Source organism: Rhinoderma darwinii, chromosome 9 (genome assembly GCF_050947455.1).
Source record: "Rhinoderma darwinii isolate aRhiDar2 chromosome 9, aRhiDar2.hap1, whole genome shotgun sequence".
Lineage (NCBI taxonomy): Eukaryota > Metazoa > Chordata > Amphibia > Anura > Rhinodermatidae > Rhinoderma > Rhinoderma darwinii.
This window is the reverse complement of record NC_134695.1, coordinates 89,737,829-89,757,233: the sequence shown is the minus strand read 5'-3', so window position 1 is coordinate 89,757,233 and position 19,405 is coordinate 89,737,829. Positions and strand designations below refer to the sequence as shown.

Genomic DNA, 19,405 nt, shown 5'->3' with positions numbered 1-19,405 from the left:
AAATGTCCGAAATACTAAAATATCAGGTTATTTAACCCACACGGGGGGAAAAAAATCACATTGCATACAAAAAAATAACATAAAAAGTGATAAAAAAGTCATATGTAGCCCAAAATGGTACCAGTACAAACCTCTCACGCCGCTTCATCAATGGAAAAATAGAAAAGTTCTGGCTCTCAGAATATGACGACTTAAAACAATTATTTTTGAACACTAAACTAAATTTGGTATCGCCGTAATCGCATTGATCTGCAGAATAAAGTTATCATGTCGTATTGACCGCACGATAAACACTGTAAAAACGAAACCCAAAGAACAATGGAGGAATTGCTGTTTTCAACCATACAACAAATTTTTCCCCATTACATTTGGTGCCATTACACACTAAAACTTGTCCAACAAAAAACAAGCCCTCATACGGCTTTGTCGAATAAAAATTTGAGAAATGGAAAAACGAAAATTGTCTGCGTCTTCAAGGGGTTAAGGACAACCATGTTTATTGTCACCCAGCTTTCCTAGAAGCAGATATAGAAGTCAATTTATAATATTAAGTGACAACATTTTACTTAGAATGGAACATTCTACGGCTCCCGATCAATACGATGACATCATCATTCCCGTCCCAGATCTACAATCTTCCTACATTCCCCTGTAAGTCAGCCCTTATTATCTCCAATATGTCAACGCTTCCGCCAAACACAGAAGTGTATGTTTTCCGATGCCTCGCACGTCAACAAACCTCATTTGGCTTTTCTATATCAAAGACGGCGAAAGTGCTGAAGTATCTATCACAAAAACACATAACTGCTATCGCAGCGGAGATTTATAACCTCAGGACAAAAAAAAAAAAGAAAAACCACAAAGAATTTTTTGAAGCTTCTCCGTAAGTGCAGCAAGAAGGACAATATTATTTATCAGTTATTTAATGTAACCGAATGCCGGCCGTGGGTTCATGAAGTGTGAAGCGAGGGAGGCGTACCGGGCCTTTAATGATCCTTGAAGGAATGCCATTGTGGAGATCTGCAAACATTGGCGCTGCCTGCCATGATAATGCCATGGTTATTTCATGAAACGTATCCGAGAGAAATAGGTCTCCACAAATTGCTTTATTCATTAAGCGGAAATATCTAGAGATGGAAATCACTGCACTTGGGGTCTCTGGACCAGAAAGTTGAATTCTTAATGTTTGGGATTTTTTTTTCTTAGACTGCAATTAAGTATATAAGAAGCTGCGGCCGAGGAATATGTAAATCTGACAGAACTCCCCGTCCTCACCATAGTAATTAAGAATAAATCACCGCTCCGCAGTAAAAAGGCGCTGGAGTTTAGCTGAAATTTTCCGCTATTTTTAATAAATGGAGCCATTTCACAGTGTGATCAAATTCCTGACCTGTTTTTCAGCGCCACTGATGATCTCCAGGCTCCCCCTCCTTTATTGAGGTTCATTTGCCTTAGTTTATGTGTGTCAATCACCCAATAATCTTCCCTGTCTCACTGGTGGCTTACATAAAGCAGCCTGTCTGAATAAGCAGTTTTGCAGTGTAAAGCATGGGGGACAGACAGAACTGCAGTCTCTGATAAGCATATGCAAAATGATGCATTGGGCATTTTTGGTTCCTCGGACATGCCGAGAGGGTTCAGCGATAATGCTTGGTAATATGATTGGAAAATACATCCGCTATTGATTATCGTCTGCATGGTCCATGGTCACTACTGATTAATGGGATTGTTAGGGTTGGGCAACCCCTGATCACATAACAGGACCCCCCGACAATGAGCTGATCAGGGGGGGTCCCACTCATGGATTCCTGAGGGTCACGCGTGGGAGAAACACCACGATCGTGGCCTTAAAAAAAAGTATGTAGCCAAAAAAGTAGTCACTAGTCAGCAGCAAATCTCTTTTAGGAGGTGTTCAGCCGACGTGATGAAATATATGGGGGCGAACGATCGTAGTAATTATCACTCATCCACGTACTAACGATCATTGCGCTGTTTGAATGGAGCAAACGCGCAGCGACTGACAAGCAGTATTGTTGATTGGCGCTCGTTTAAAGGCGGTAAAGACGTGCGATATCTGCCTGAATAAAACCACCTTCAATCAGTTATTCTATGAGATAACACCGGTGTAGCCGGAGTGCTGATCAGAGCCGGACCTGTTCAATATTTATTTATTTTGCCAATTGACATTATTATTAACATCAAGCAAAAAATTATTGATAAACTCATGAACTTGAGGTAAAGAACAATAAGGCTATGTTCACACAGAGGTTTTTGCAGGAGGAAAATCTGCCTCAAAATTCCGTTTGGAATTTTGAGGCAGATTTTCCTCTGCCTGCACGCCGATTTTCGCGGTATTTTGACGCCCGTGGCCATTGAGCATAAAACGTCACGAAATACGCTTTCTCTGCCTCCCATTGATGTCAATGGGAGGTCAGAGACGAAAACGCTCGAAGATAGGGCATGTCCCTTCTTCTTCCCGCGAGCCAGTTTTTCCACTCGCGGGAAAAAACGCCTCCGCCTCCCAGTAAAATCAATGGGAGGCATTTTCCGCTGTTTTTTGGCGCGTATTGCGGCACGGTTTCCGCGTAAAAAAATGCAGTGTCAACTGGCCCTAAGGCCAGATTTTGATCTGCCTGCAAGCTGCATTTTTCGCAGCGTTTTTCGCCCGCGCCCATTGAGCGCCACGGGCAAAAACACAGCGAAATACGCTTTCTCTGCCTCCCATTGAGGTCAGAGACGTAAACGCTCGAAGATAGGGCATGTCGCTTCTTTTTCCCGCAAGCGTTTTTTTTCGCTCGTGGGAAAAAAAAGCCTCCGCCTCCCATTGAAATCAAGGGGAGGCATTTTGGGACATTTTTTTGGCGCATTTTCCCACGCGGTTTCTGCGTCAAAAGACGTGTAAAAAAACTCCATGTGAACTTGACCTTAGGGTCAGTTCACACTGAGTTTTTTTGACACATTTTTGGACGCGGAAACCGCGTCGGAATACGCGCTCAATGGCCGCGGGCGAAAAATTGGCATGCAGGCAGAGCAAAATCTGCCTCAAAATTCCAAACGGAACCCATCCTTAATATCTGAGCGATGTATAATCTCATATCTATCTAATATCTATGTATCTATCTATCTATCTATTCCTCCCAACCGTCCCGGATTCAGCGGGACAGTCCCGGATTCCGGGCGCTGTCCCGGGTGGCCGGTAGTATATCCCGGTTTCAACTGTATCTGCGTCCTCAGGACTGTGGAGTCCCGGGCCAGAGCAGGGCAAGCTCTCTGGCCAGGGACTCCTGTCTTGGGAAAGCCCTTGACGTCCCTGTCCATATATGGACAGTGACGTCAGTGGCACCTCCTGCAGCGGAATCCCAGAGAATTGCCGAAGATCTGGCCTGGGCTACGCGTGCCGCATCGGTTATCCCTCTTTGCGATACCTGGAAGTTTGGAGGTATCTATCTATCTATCTATCTATCTATCTATCTATCTATCTATCTATCTATCTATCTATCTATCTATCTATCTATCTATCTATCTATCTATCTATCTATCTATCTATCTATCTATCTAATCTATCGTGCACACGTGATTAAGGACAGTTGCTAGGAGACGGTAGGAGCGAGTATTGGTCCCATGACTCCGCCCCTTTCTAGCGTACGAGCAGCTGATCAGGTCATGTGACAGCCGGCAGCTCATGTGACAGACAAAGTCCGGGCGGCAACATGTCAGCAGCGGAGGGGTGAGTGTCTGTGTGCGGGACATTGTGAGGGCAGATACAGTGCTGAGCGCCGTTATTACATGGAGTATCGTATAATTCACCATTCTATTCTTCTGCCTCTCTTGGCACTTCCAAGGTTTTTAGTTCAGAAAAACAGCGCACCTGCATGCTGGGTCCTGTAGTTCTTCAGAGACTAATTTAAAACTTGTATTGCTTGTTGACTGCTGGGGGTTGTAGTCCCACCTCAGCAGAAGCCACGTGTCTCCTCAGAATTAACACACCCTGTGAACCTTCATGTAGAGACTTGTAATACCTGTGTGGAACCTGGAGCTGCTAGGAGTTTCCCTCAGTAATGTTGGTTGTTGTAGTCCTACAATAGACCCTGCAGGTTCCTGGAAGCTGAGATATGAGGTGCTGCGTGCTGGGGATGTGTATTCCCTCGTGTGTGACTGCGGCAGAAGTGCGGCCATTGTGTCCTGGAGATTTTACCACAAAATTGTTGTGTAATCCGTGAGGAGGAAATGAGCGGACGGCGTTACTTCTTATCAGTGGTCTGCAATCGTTGCCCCCCCCAGATTCTGAAGCCACAACTCTCAGCTTCCCTTTCACCTGCTGGGGTTTGTTAGATTACGACCAGTCTCATCCTCGCGCTGCAGAAAATTTCCACTCAGAATATTTGCATGAATTCTCCGCCGGTGCAGATTGTAAATGTCGCTTTATGCTGCGGATCTGTTGCAAAATCTACTCATTGAGTTCAAGGGGAAAGTCAAATTCTGCAATAAATGCAGTTTCGCTGTTAATTCACAGAAAATGTCCCAGGTAAATGATAAAATAAAATCTATACTTCGCTCCCGTGGTGCTGCCATAGCAACGCGTCCCTGCTCTCCCGACTGCTCTATCTAAGCTGCCCCCTGATGCTATTGCAATGCCAGGAGAGGTGAGAATAGACTTTTTCATGTCAGGCAGCCGTTTTCTGCAGCGTTCAATCAACATATCTGACCCATGTGAACAGAGCTTTACTATCTAACGTGCCCTGCCAGCTGCTGTAAAACTACAACTCTCAGCGTGCCCTGCCAGATGCTGTAAAACTACAACTCTCAGCGTGCCTTGCCAGATGCTGTAAAACTACAACTCTCAGCGTGCCCTGCCAGCTGCTGTAAAACTACAACTCTCAGCGTGCCCTGCCAGATGCTGTAAAACTACAACTCTCAGCGTGCCCTGCCAGCTGCTGTAAAACTACTGTGTGCCCTGCCAGCTGCTGTAAAACTACTGTGTGCCCTGCCAGCTGCTGTAAAACTACTGTGTGCCCTGCCAGCTGCTGTAAAACTACAACTCTCAGCGTGCTATGCCAGCTGCCAAGGAACAATAATGTCCACTGTCCCGTCATCTGCTGTGTGAGTACGTCTCCCATCATCCCACATCTGTAAGTGAGATGTAGCCTATATTAGATTGCTGATGGTCCGGCCGCTCTGCCTCAATATTCGGTTCGTCTCCACTGAAGTAATTTTCATTTCCATCCCCTTTCTTCTTATTGAGGACGGGCCGTGCATGTGTGACCACCGCACCAGTAATAATAGGGACCCCATCAATCTACGTACTGTCCCAGCCAGCGGACCCCCCAACAATTGATCGCTTCTGTCTGACCTATCTCAGTGGGTCTGTTTTGGGAAACGTCAATGTCAAAACAATCTTTGAGCTCATACCGAGTTTAGGCCGGGTTCACACAGAGGTTTTTGCAGGAGGAAAATCTGGCACAAAATTCAGTTTGGAATTTTGCGGAAGATTTTCCTCCTGCCTGCACGCCGATTTTCGCAGCGTTTTTTGCCCGTGGGCAAAAAATACTCTTTCTCTGCCTCCCATTGATGTCAATGGGAGGTCAGAGGCGTAAGTGCCCAAAGATAGGGCATGTCCCTTCTTTTTCCCGCGAGACGTCTCTACCTCCCATTGAAATCAATGGGAGGCATTTTCGGCTGTTTTTTGGCACGGTTTCCGCGTCAAAAAATTCTGTGTGAACTCCCCCTTATCAGGGAAGAGACGGACAGGAGCGGACAGACAGGAAGAGCGCAGGCAACCAGATAATCAAAATGTTTCCTTTTTTAATACAACATAAGAAGATAAAAACTTGCATAAAACATAACATTATAGAGTGTGTGGAGGGTTCCCGACCGGCTGTTTTAGGACCACTGAGTAAGGCTTCACATGCACACGACCGTACCCGTAATCACGGGCACGGACGGCCACGGACAGCTAGCTGTTTTTACGGGTCGTGCTCCCATTATAAAGTATAAGAGCATGGTCCGTAAAATTAAAAAACAGGACATGTCCTATTTTTTTCGGCAGGTTTCTACGTCAAGGACACCCTCCTGTAGACATACGGGAAGGTGTCCGTCGGCCATGGAAATTAATTGGTCCGTAATTACGACCCGTTCATTTCTATGGCCGACGGACACCTTCCCGTATGTCTACAGGAGGGTGTCCTTGACATAGAAACCTGCCGAAAAAAATAGGACATGTCCTGTTCTTTAATTTTACGGACCGTGTTCCTACACTTATTACTGTGAGCGTGATGCGGATGACCCTCCGCGGCCCGTCCGTGCGGTATTACTGACCGTAAATACTGCACAGCTGTGTGCATGGGGCCTAAACTGGAGTGATCTGTTTTATACAAGTCTTTATCTTCCAGAAAGTCACTGCGCAGCTCACAATATTGCATCCTCCAGTGTTTGGTTCAGTGCTGGGTTTTCTTTGTTGAGTCTCGTCAGCGGGAGAAGTGTTAATGATGTTTTTTCAATAAGTAACTAATTGAATTGCTTTGTGCAAATCAATAAACGTGGAAAATGCCAATGTGTCGGCTTTATTGCTTGAAATGTGCTGCGTGAGCATTCAGACGTCTCAGCTCTTCCATAAAGATGTTGGAGTTTTTCTGCAGTTGCAGTAGTAATTCTCATGTCTCAGACTTCTCCTAATCTCCTGCTGACCACAAATTATTTTATCCGGTTCCTTTCTTTCTTTTTTTTTTTTTTTTTTAATTTAATTTTTTATGGTCGATTTGCATGTGTCCTCATATAACCTAAAGCTCTGTACTCCTACGAATTTGTTTTTTATAAAAAGATCTATCAGAGTGTTTGGTGCAACTTTCAAAATACTTTTGATTAAAAAATTATTTTTGCTTTTTCCTACAGCTACTTTGTATCCTGTATACAGAGCAGCTATATCGCGTGAATCTGTCAGGTCCCCGGGACTGACGGGCTCAGTGAAAGTGGGTCCTGTGTGTCTGTCATTCCGGATCCACCTGTATTCGCGATCGTATTCTAGATCCTGCGGCTGACACTGAACCCGTTAGTCCCGTGCACCTGACGGATACAGGTTTCAGGGCACGATACAGCTGCTCTGTATACAGGATACAAAGCAGCTGTATCTCAGAGTAAAAATACTTTTTATTAAAAATTATTTTGAAAGTTGCACCAATCACACTGATGCAAATTTTTATTACAAAACTATTTCAAAGGTGTAATGTCTATGTGACTGCCTGGAAAAAGTCAAGCGGAGCTTTCCTAGGGCCGTTGCCACTTCATTATAGCGGTCGGATGTTGGTGGCATGTCTCTAGGGTATGTCTGTGATGAGGCAACCCCTCCAAAAGGATTCTACACGTTCATAAAACATTGACATATAGGCAACTATTTATCACATCTGGTCCAGATTCTGCCTCGCTTGCCGAGTTAATGCTCCCCCCATCTTCAGCAGCCTCTATTCCTTATGACAGGCACTTCTGGGCATGGAAGAGCAGCCATTGATTGGTGCTGATGGGGTGGGAAGGCGGGACATTGTGAGGGCAGATACAGTGCTGAGCGCCGTTATTACATGGAGTATCGTATAATTCACCATTCTATTCTTCTGCCTCTCTTGGCACTTCCAAGGTTTTTAGTTCAGAAAAACAGCGCACCTGCATGCTGGGTCCTGTAGTTCTACAGAGACTGTAATTTAAAACTTGTATTGCTTGTTGACTGCTGGGGGTTGTAGTCCCGCCTCAGCAGAAGCCACGTGTCTCCTCAGAATTAACACACCCTGTGAACCTTCATGTAGAGACTTGTAATACCTGTGTGGAACCTGCAGCTGCTAGGAGTTTCCCTCAGTAATGTTGGTTGTTGTAGTCCTACAATAGACCCTGCAGGTTCCTGGAAGCTGAGATATGAGGTGCTGCGTCCTGGGGCTGTGTATTCCCTCGTGTGTGACTGCGGCAGAAGTGCGGCCATTGTGTCCCGGAGATTTTACCACAAAATTGTTGTGTAATCCGTGAGGAGGAAATGAGCGGACGGCGTTACTTCTTATCAGCGGTCTGCGATCGTTGCCCCCCCAGATTCTGGGAAACTACAACTCTCAGCATGTCCTGCTAGTGTTTCTGAAACCACAACTCTCAGCTTCCCTTTCACCTGCTGGGGTTTGTTAGATTACGACCAGTCTCATCCTCGCGCTGCAGAAAATTTCCACTCAGAATATTTGCATGAATTCTCAGCCGGTGCAGATTGTAAATGTCGCTTTATGCTGCGGATCTGTTGCAAAATTTACCCATTGAGTTCAAGGGGAAAGTCAAATTCCGCAATAAATGCCGTTGTTTGTGGGGTTTTCTGCCGTTTCGCTGTTAATTCACAGAAAATGTCACAGGTAAATTATAAAATAAAATCTATACTTACCTCCCGTGGCGCTGCCATAGCAACGCGTCCCTGCTCTCGCGACTGCTCTGGGTCTAAGCTGCCCCTGATGCTATGGCAATGCCAGGAGAGGTGAGAATAGACTTTTTCTTAGGCTATGTTCACACTGAGTATTTTGCCGAGTTTTTTGACGCGGAAACCGCGTCGCAAAACTCGGCAAAAACGGCCCGAGAACGCCTCCCATTGATTTCAATGGGAGGCGTCGGCGTCTTTTTCCCGCGAGCAGTAAAACTGCCTCGCGGGAAAAAGAAGCGGCATGCCCTATCTTCAGGCGCTTCCGCCTCTGACCTCCCATTGACTTCAATGGGAGGCAGAGAAAGCGTATTTCGCGCTGTTTTATGCCCGCGGCGCTCAATGGCCGCGGGCGAAAAACGGCGCGAAAATCGGCGTGCAGGGAGAGGAAAATCTGCCTCAAAGTTCCAAACGGAATTTTGAGGCAGATATTCCTCTCCCAAAATACTCCGTGTGAACATAGCCTAATCAGGCAGCCGTTTTCTGCAGCGGTCAATCCGCATATCTGACCCATGTGAACAGAGCTTTACTATCTAGTGTGCCCTGCCAGATGCTGTAAAACTACAACTCTCAGCGTGCTCTGCCAGATGCTGTAAAACTACAACTCTCAGCGTGCTCTGCCAGATGCCAAGAAACAATCATTTCCACTGTCCCGTCATCTGCTGTGTGAGTACGTCTCTCATCATCCCACATCTGTAAGTGAGATGTAGCCTATATTAGATTGGTGATGGTCCGGCCGCTCTGCCTCAATATTCGGTTCGTCTCCACTGAAGTAATTTTCATTTCCATCCCCTTCCTTCTTATTGAGGACGGGCCGTGCATGTGTGACCACCGCACCAGTAATAATAGGGACCCCATCAATCTACGTACTGTCCCAGCCAGCGGTGTGACAGATCCCCTGACGATGATATTTATTCAATGGGCTGTCTGTGTGATTGGCAGATGAGCCGGGTTCTCCAGAAGGTCAGCCCTTCTTTGCAGCGCATCTTCTCTTGCTTGTAGACGGGGTCCTGAACGAGCTCGTCCCGTCTGTTGCCCCTAATACCAATATGGACGTATAAAAACATCACACACAAAATTGCTCGCAGATTTTGGTGCGTTGCTTTGCACTGAACGTCCTGCTCATCACCCCGTACTTTTCTCTATATGGGCACTTATATAACCCGGGGTGACGTGACCTGGATATAAGCCGGTGCTGCAACTTCTCTGTGTCTTCTAATATTCATATATTTTACTGCAGGGAATACCGTGTTCTCGTTGTAAGGAACCAAACGAGGTGACCTCAGTGACTGCAGACATAATGTATTAGATAATCGCATCAATGTACATTTCTCAGCGGTTTCCCTCTTTATACGCTTCTTGTTTCAAAAACTTTCAGAGCGTTTCCTGCTTTATTTTTGGAAGACTCCTGCTGGTAAAGTTTGGTACTACATCATTATTGGGAATTGCTATTTATGCAGTTACCTTACATATAGTAATGTAAGTTCCCAAAAGGTGTAAGCGAAGGGTAAAACCTCGAGAGCATGACAAAGAGGCACATAAAGCAGTCTTACATTTTTTTCTGCGTTTTGCACCCTGGATAGCACTTTTGGAGTTGGGGAAACTTCAGTGGGGGGATTCGCAACCGCTGCCTGTGTGAGGTCCCCCGACAATGAGCTGATGGGTTATTACAGCCATATGCCCCAATAAGACATATAGACGTCAGTCGCCTAAAAGACAAACCCTTTTAGCACCCATGCTCACGACCGTAGATTTTATCCGTAATTATGGTCCCATCCATTTCCATGGCCGACGGACACCTTCCCGTATATTTATGGGAAGGTGTCCAGGCCGTAGAAAGCTTTTGTAAAACGTTACTATTTTTTTATTTTGTGGACCGTGCTCCTATACTTTACAATGAGAGCACAGCCCGCAAATGCGGGTGACTGTCCGCGGTCGGCCGTGCCCGTAATCACGGACCACGATTACGGGAACAGTCGTGTGCATGGGGCCTAATGTTGTGGATTTCGGCGAGGATTTAGGTTCCGGGAAAAAATTTGCAGAGAATAATAAAATCCCTGTGGATTTTACAATCTGCAGCATGTTCATTTATTGGCGCAGATTCCGCAGAAGCCGCCAATTAGATCCATTGTATTACAGTGGGGCGAATCTGTGTCCACATCCGCAGCAGAAATACCATTTTTTTGCATCAGATTTCTGCAGCGGTTTTTCGAAAAAATCCACAGTGCATTTACCTAAGGCAAATCCGATCGTGTGAACATAGCCTAAAGAAAGAGCTACATGTGACTACAGCTGACCACAATATCCCCATGCTCCTCCTATGTCACAATCACAGGGGTCCAGGATGCTGAGATATGAGGTGCTGCTTGCTGAAGTTCTTATACTGGTTTTTAAAATCCGCAGCGTGTCAATTTATCTTGCGTCTCCCCTTTGAACTGTATATGCCCAGTGCTGAGGAAAATGAAAACAAAATCCGTAGCCTGAAAACGCACCGAAAAATGCATCAAAATGTAAAAACCGCACCTAATCGTGCGTTTTTCGGTGAGTTTTTTTACCTGCGAATTTCCTGCGTATTGCTGCGGTTTTGGTGTGCAAATAGCCTTCCCTTCCCTGGTGCCTGCCTGACTCCTTGGCCCTATATAGTGTTAGTTGGGGTGAAAAATAAATCACCTGTGACCGCAGCTAAGGCTACATGCACACGTTGCGGAATTTGTTGCAGAAAATCTGCATCGAAACCGCAGGGACACACAGGGAATTCCGCAGGTAAAATCTGCATCCAATAGTGCGGTTTTTATATTTTGATGCGGAAATAGGTGCGTTTTTATGCTGCGGATTTTGGTGCGTTTTAAAAAAAAAAACTAGTCAGATACAATTCGCAAGCAAAAACGCAAGATAAATTGACATGTTGTGAATTTTAAAATACGCACCGTGGGCAAATTTACGTGCACAAAAAAATATGTAACGTGTACGTGAGATTTCCTGAGATTTATTATTGCGGTACTGTATTACGCTGCGGATTTGGCGCACAAAAATATGCGCGGCAAATCCACATCGCGTGCATTTGGCCTAAAGCAGCTCTACAATGTGGGGTCTCGAGCAGACCGCACCCCGTTTATCGGCTTCCTTGACCCCTGTGACATTGCATGAAGGGGACAGGGTAATGGTGCGGGGTCATGCCTGAATTTGCAAGTTAGGTGTTGGGTTTTAAAGACTTTTTTTATTTTATGTAGTCAGTGACCCAGCAAATAATGTTACTTTGCTCATTTATGGCGCTTACGCCCTTCGCGCATGGTTTCCAGGTGGTTTTGGTGGCGTGCCACACCTGGCGGCAGACGATTGATTCTTTTCAGTGCAGTTGTACATTGTTCGTTACGTCATTGTAATTAACTACAATCAGTGACATTTATAAGTCCAGTCAGATGTAAACTGATTATTTTCCTTGTTAATTGAAATGTTTTTTACTTATTAAGTTAGCTCCTGGCTCACGCGTTTCGCTCAGCCCGTTGGGTTTATATAGACTTATCATGGTGCTCTACGTACCATTGCTTCATGAACTGATAGGATGGAAATAGTCCAACTCACGGAGAAGTGTAAGCACCACTCCAGGGGGAATGAACTGCGGCTTTCCAGTGGGGATAACCCCTTTGGGTCAGTTCACAAAGAGTTTTTTGACGCGGAAACCGCGTCCGAAAACGCGCCAAAAATGCCTCCCATTGATTTCAATGGGAGGCGGAGGCGATTTTGACCCCAGTATCTCTCATTAAAGGGAACCCGTCACCAGCATGTCACCTATTTATTTTTACTTCTCCCTCACTGGCCGCTGCTATCAAAAGTTCATTGCCGTTATCCCCGCTCCTAAACTCCTCCTCCGACTGTAAATAACGGTCTGCAAACATTTTGTGCTTTTTATCGTAATAATCCGGTGTCCCTTTGTGCGCACACACCAGAAGAGGACATCAATGCACAAACGCGGGATTGTGTGTGCTGGGGGAAGGCGAGGAGCTGTCAATCAAAAGTAAGGAGGCGGGGTTAACTCGGAAAGGCTTGAGGAACGAAGATCTGACTCTTATGCTCATTAGCATACGGTGCGGGAACACTAAAAACCTGAATACTAAAGCTACGGCGCCGACTAAGAAGACAATTATAGGTTATAGAAATGATTTCTCACCCACTTCCACCAGGTATTACTGGGTTAATAGGTGAAATGCTGGTGACGGGTTCCCTTTAACCATTGCCTGTAATCTTCTGTCACGTATGCTCTGCTCCATTATTTCCTTTAATAAACCTGAAATATTCAGTCGCAGCATTCTGTCTTTCTCTCTTAGACCATCCTATTGGCTGGGGAACGAAACGCTAAAAGTGCCAGCGGCGCTATTTGCCGTAAATCGAAAACGTCTCTGCGACAGACTGAGGAACAATCGCGATGTCCCTAAAGACTCCATTGTGGTCTTGCAAGGCGGGGAGGAGACCAATAGATACTGCACCGACACCGGCGTCCTCTTCCGTCAGGTGAGTGTTCAGCGGTCATGTGCGTGGTCTTACATAGAGATTTTGCAGTTTAGAAAATTTATTTTCTTGTATTCTATTAGGGAATTCTGAGTTAATAGAGTGGGGTCCTCTGTTCAGGATCCTGATCTCTTTGCCAGAGTTCGGAGCGGGGTTACAAAGAGCGTCTCTATCTCTCTTGTGAGGACCTGTCCTGTATTAGGCTGGATTCACACGAGCATGTTCGGTCCGTAAAGGACGGAACGTATTTCGGCCGCAAGTCCCGGACCGAACACAGTGCAGGGATCCGGGCTCCTGGCATCATAGTTATGTACGACGCTAGGAGTCCCTGCCTTGCTGCGGGACAACTGTCCCGTACTGTAATCATGTTTTGAGTTCAATGGGAAAAACCCGCAACAGGAAAGCAGCAATTCCGCAGCATAAAATGAAATGCTGCGTATTAAAAAAACGCACCGCAGGTCAATTTATGAACTGTTTTTCAGCGGATTTTTGTCCAAATCTCCATTACTTTGCTGCTACTGTAATACACTGCGGATTTGCCGCATTGAAATTCTCTTTAAAATGTTAGTGAAGACCTTCCTCTAAGGCTCTGTTCACACTTACATCATGGTTTCTGGTTATGACAGCCATGACCGATGTGACAGATCCATTTTCGAGTGGATACTGGCGAATCCTGAGGGATCCCATTGACTTTCATGTGGTCAAAGGATGTTCAGTATTTTTATGCCAAGAATAGCTCTTCAAGCTGCGCTATTCTGGCAGCCAGAAATACTGAAAAGCCAGACAACCTGGATGGACTATATATATATATATATATATATATATATATATATATATATATATATATATATATAATGTGTGTGTATATAATATCTCTTGGTTATAACAGAATTGTCTTCTCATTTAACCCTTCAGGAGTCCTTCTTTCACTGGTCCTTTGGAGTGATTGAGTCGGGCTGTTATGGAGCCATTGATGTTAATACAGGAAGATCGATTGTCTTTGTGCCGAAACTCCCGGAGAGCTACGCCGTGTGGATGGGAAAGTAAGAAATATTAACCTCTGCCACTTAATGGACAGGACGTGCTGGTGTAGAACAGACAGGGGTCTGTCAATAACAATACAGTGTAGCGTTAAAGCTAATCAGGGGAGTTTATAGCCCCTACAGTGACAGAACAGTCGCCGGCACCGCACTATTGCACTGATAGCAGCTAGTCATATTTATACAGCGTTACTGTGGTCTCAGTTGGACACCGATGGAAATATATACAACCAGGACCTGATGATCATTCTAACACCGGCTCATTATTTGATCTTGTGTTCTTAAAGGGATTCTCCACCTAAATGTATCATTTACACATTAAATGGGTTTTCCCAACTTAGACATTTATGGCATATCCATATAGGTGGAACCCGCACCTATATAGAGAACGGGGGTCTTCCACCCCCGTTTCGCCTGGTGTGGGAGCCGCTGGCTGCAGAATCCAGGCAGGATCTAGTGGATAGACTAGTGGATTCTGTTCCATGGGTATTAGAGAAACAGCCGAGCAGCGCTTGCTCGTCTGTTTCTGGAACTCCCATTAAACAGAATGGATAGAGCCGCACGCACGCGTGCGACCCTCTTTCCACTAGACACTGCCTGGATTCTGCACCAGGCGAAACGAGGGTCAGGAGAGCTGTGACCCGCATCTACCAGACATTTATGTCTAAGTTGGGAAAACCTCTTTTAATGGTTACTACAACAGTAGGAGATAGTGAAAGAGATATTACAAAAAGCTCCAAGCCTTCTCGGCCCTCAGGTTCAGAGGCAATTTTGCCTTGACCAAAGCATTCTGAGAGAGGTTGCGAAGGACAACCCTACTGAAAAAGTTGTTTTGCTAAGTATCACTAGCACCCAATTTTGATCCAATGACTTTTGACTGGAGGGATGCTGGCCTATAAATGGTAACAAACTATCTGGGCAGACCTAGGTCTGTCTTTGAATGGAAACACGGAATATTTCCATTCACTAACAGCAAGCATATATCTAAAAAAAAACCTGAGTTATTGACACACAATGGGATACAGTCTTAAAATTAAATGCTTTAAAAATGTGATATAATGTGCAGTATAAAAATGACGCAAGTGACGTGCAGCTTTGTAATCTCGTTCTTCCACATGTACTCTGAAAAAGAGTGTGGAATTACAACTCTCAGACCAGCGCCATTTTTGCCGAAAAATTTGAGCACACATACACGACTTCCCCGAGGTGGCGTAAGGAAGAAAAGTGTGACCAAGTATGCTGTGAGTTGCGCCAAATATATTGTACATCCGTCATCTCGATAAATTCCGCACCATTTACACCAAATTAAAATACTTGCTCTGCCTTTTTGTAATATGTCGCCCCCTATGACACTATTAATAAATGTGTTCCAAACTATATAAAAAAGTTGCTGAACTCCTTTACTGCCTCTACAGGGTAAATGTAGTATTACACGCGCTCACTCAAAATAATGGGCTACCATGTACTACATGGCCGGGCAGTGTCTGCCAGTGAGATTTTAAGAGAAAATATTTTGGGACTCTAGTGTTGTGCTTCCTGTGCCTTTAGTAGTCATTATAATATACGCCTGGATTGTATATTCATTTGCAGCACGCTTGTTATTACCACTAATAGATTATTCATTTCTCAGACCAGGTCCGGCAGGTGAGGACCGAAGGGTCTAATTCCCAAGAATTAAATTAACCATTAACTTGGTGGCACTTTCCTCAATTTGTCTAATTAAAATTGTGCTGCCATTTACTATTCATTAATTTTAAATGTCAGAATGACTCGATACATTGATTGGAGATATCCAGAGAGTACAACAGATTGTGCAACAGATGCTTTATGGGATGGGTTCAGCGGCTCTTAATATCATTATCTTGAAGTGCGTGATTGCAGGAGCATCCTGTTCTTAAAATAAAGACATGCGAATGATCTCATTAATAGTTATTTACATGTAATCCACTAATGGAGTAATGAGAATGATTAATGCATTTGATAAGTGGATCTGTCAACCCACGTTTACAAGCTCCTAATTTGCTTCATGTTAAAAATGTAAATTTTTGGCATTGCACGGAACAGGTGCTGCTCCTCGCTGTAACCAGAGTAACACAGAACCGTTCCTGTGTTTAATCTGCGGAGAAAGGCGATGGTGCCACCTGTTGTGGAGTGTTGATTGGAAATTATATACCACTGATATTTTCAGATTTTGTATTTCTTCAAAAAATTACAAAAAAATTAATTTCGCAGTAACTTTGGAAATACATTTTGATTTACTTTTCTTGTACTGATCCTGAGTCGGCCTGTATGACTCCAGAGCTGCATTCACACTCATACTAGTTGTCATAGAAAACAGTCGTCAACAACAGCTTGTTGACAGACACACCCCTAACAGTTTAGCTGAGCTCCTGTAATGTAGTGCGATGTTAGTTTTTCCTAAATCGGATAACTGTATTGTGACTGGTGTAAAGACTGCACAATGTGTTGATATTTAGCCGGAATGCAGTGCTGGGAGATTACAGCTCTGAAGCCTTTATAAATTGTGAAAATGAATGCAGAAATAATGTGGATTAATCCTATATGTATGCTGTAAAATGTTTCTTCAAGAAACATGCTTTTAGGAGAAAGGAAAGGTCCATCAAATAGTATTTTCCTATATATTCAGCATGTTCGGATCCCAGGGTAGTGGGCAGGATTATAATAGTTATATTCTTGTATGTAGGGGGCAGTATTATAGTAGTTATATTCTTGTATATAGGGGCAGTATTATAGTAGTTATATTCTTGTATATAGGGGCAGTATTATAGTAGTTATATTCTTGTATATAGGAGCAGTATTATAGTAGTTATATTCTTGTATATAGGGGGCAGTATTATAGTAGTTATATTCTTGTACATAGGGGGTAGTATTATAGTAGTTATATTCTTGTATATAGGGAGCAGTATTATAGTAGTTATATTATTGTACATAGGGGGCAGTATTATAGTAGTTATATTATTGTACATAGGGGGCAGTATTATAGTAGTTATATTCTTGTATATAGGGGCCAGTATTATAGTAGTTATATTCCTGTATATAGGGGCAGTATTATAGTAGTTATATTCTTGTATGTAGGGGGCAGTATTATAGTAGTTATATTCTTGTATATAGGGGCAGTATTATAGTAGTTATATTCTTGTATATAGGGGGCAGTATTATAGTAGTTATATTCTTGTATATAGGGGGCAGTATTATAGTAGTTATATTCTTGTATATAGGGGCAGTATTATAGTAGTTATATTCTTGTATATAGGGGCAGTATTATAGTAGTTATATTCTTGTACATAGGAGCAGTATTATAGTAGTTATATTCTTGTATATAGGGGGCAGGATTATAATAGTTATATTCTTGTATGTAGGGGGCAGTATTATAGTAGTTATATTCTTGTATATAGGGGCAGTATTATAGTAGTTATATTCTTGTATATAGGGGCAGTATTATAGTAGTTATATTCTTGTATATAGGAGCAGTATTATAGTAGTTATATTCTTGTATATAGGGGGCAGTATTATAGTAGTTATATTCTTGTACATAGGGGGTAGTATTATAGTAGTTATATTCTTGTATATAGGGAGCAGTATTATAGTAGTTATATTATTGTACATAGGGGGCAGTATTATAGTAGTTATATTATTGTACATAGGGGGCAGTATTATAGTAGTTATATTCTTGTATATAGGGGACAGTATTATAGTAGTTATATTCCTGTATATAGGGGCAGTATTATAGTAGTTATATTCTTGTATGTAGGGGGCAGTATTATAGTAGTTATATTCTTGTATATAGGGGCAGTATTATAGTAGTTATATTCTTGTATATAGGGGGCAGTATTATAGTAGTTATATTCTTGTATATAGGGGGCAGTATTATAGTAGTTATATTCTTGTATATAGGGGCAGTATTATAGTAGTTTATTCTTGTATATAGGGGCAGTATTATAGTAGTTATATTCTTGTATATAGGGGACAGTATTATAGTAGTTATATTCCTGTATATAGGGGCAGTATTATAGTAGTTATATTCTTGTATATAGGGGGCAGTATTATAGTAGTTATATTCTTGTATATAGGGGGCAATATTATAGTAGTTATATTCTTGTATGTAGGGGGCAGTATTATAGTAGTTATATTCTTGTATATAGGGGCAGTATTATAGTAGTTATATTCTTGTATATAGGGGCAGTATTATAGTAGTTATATTCTTGTATATAGGGGGCAGTATTATAGTAGTTATATTCTTGTATATAGAGGCAGTATTATAGTAGTTATATTCTTGTATATAGGGGCAGTATTATAGTAGTTATATTCTTGTATATAGGGGGCAGTATTATAGTAGTTATATTCTTGTATATAGGGGCAGTATTATAGTAGTTATATTCTTGTATATAGGGGGCAGTATTATAGTAGTTATATTCTTGTATATAGGAGGCAGTATTATAGTAGTTATATTCCTGTATATAGGGGGCAGTATTATAGTAGTTATATTCTTGTATATAGGGGGCAGTATTATAGTAGTTATATTCTTGTATATAGGGGGCAGTATTATAGTAGTTATATTCTTGTATATAGGGGGCAGTATTATAGTAGTTATATTCTTGTATATAGGGAGCAGTATTATAGTAGTTATATTCTTGTATATAGGGGGCAGTATTATAGTAGTTATATTCTTGTATATAGGGAGCAGTATTATAGTAGTTATATTCTTGTATATAGGAGCAGTATTATAGTAGTTATATTCTTGTATATAGAGGGCAGTATTATAGTAGTTATATTCTTGTATATAGGGGGCAATATTATAGTAGTTATATTCTTGTATGTAGGGGGCAGTATTATAGTAGTTATATTCTTGTATATAGGGGCAGTATTATAGTAGTTATATTCTTGTATATAGGGGGCAGTATTATAGTAGTTATATTCTTGTATATAGGGGGCAGTATTATAGTAGTTATATTCTTGTATATAGAGGCAGTATTATAGTAGTTATATTCTTGTATATAGGGGCAGTATTATAGTAGTTATATTCTTGTATATAGGGGCAGTATTATAGTAGTTATATTCTTGTATATAGGGGCAGTATTATAGTAGTTATATTCTTGTATATAGGGGGCAGTATTATAGTAGTTATATTCTTGTATATAGGGGCAGTATTATAGTAGTTATATTCTTGTATATAGGGGGCAGTATTATAGTAGTTATATTCTTGTATATAGGAGGCAGTATTATAGTAGTTATATTCCTGTATATAGGGGGCAGTATTATAGTAGTTATATTCTTGTATATAGGGGGCAGTATTATAGTAGTTATATTCTTGTATATAGGGTGCAGTATTATAGTAGTTATATTCTTGTATATAGGGGCAGTATTATAGTAGTTATATTCTTGTATATAGGAGGCAGTATTATAGTAGTTA

The 19,405-nt window shown here is 42.6% G+C and overlaps 1 protein-coding gene across 2 annotated transcripts in view; it reads left to right on the top strand.

Annotated features, from left to right (window-relative positions):
• Positions 1-19,405, top strand: part of PEPD (peptidase D) — a 297,439-nt gene that overhangs the window by 110,502 nt on the left and 167,532 nt on the right. Inside the window, exons 1-3 of one of the 2 annotated variants that reach the window (XM_075838452.1) lie at positions 3,637-3,727; positions 12,754-12,937; positions 13,850-13,977. In XM_075838452.1, coding sequence (XP_075694567.1) covers positions 3,711-3,727; positions 12,754-12,937; positions 13,850-13,977 — 329 coding nt within the window. In that variant the 5' untranslated portion in view covers positions 3,637-3,710. Of the gene's footprint in view, positions 1-3,636; positions 3,728-12,753; positions 12,938-13,849; positions 13,978-19,405 lie in introns of those variants that run through there. The other variant, XM_075838450.1, reaches the window with a different exon arrangement.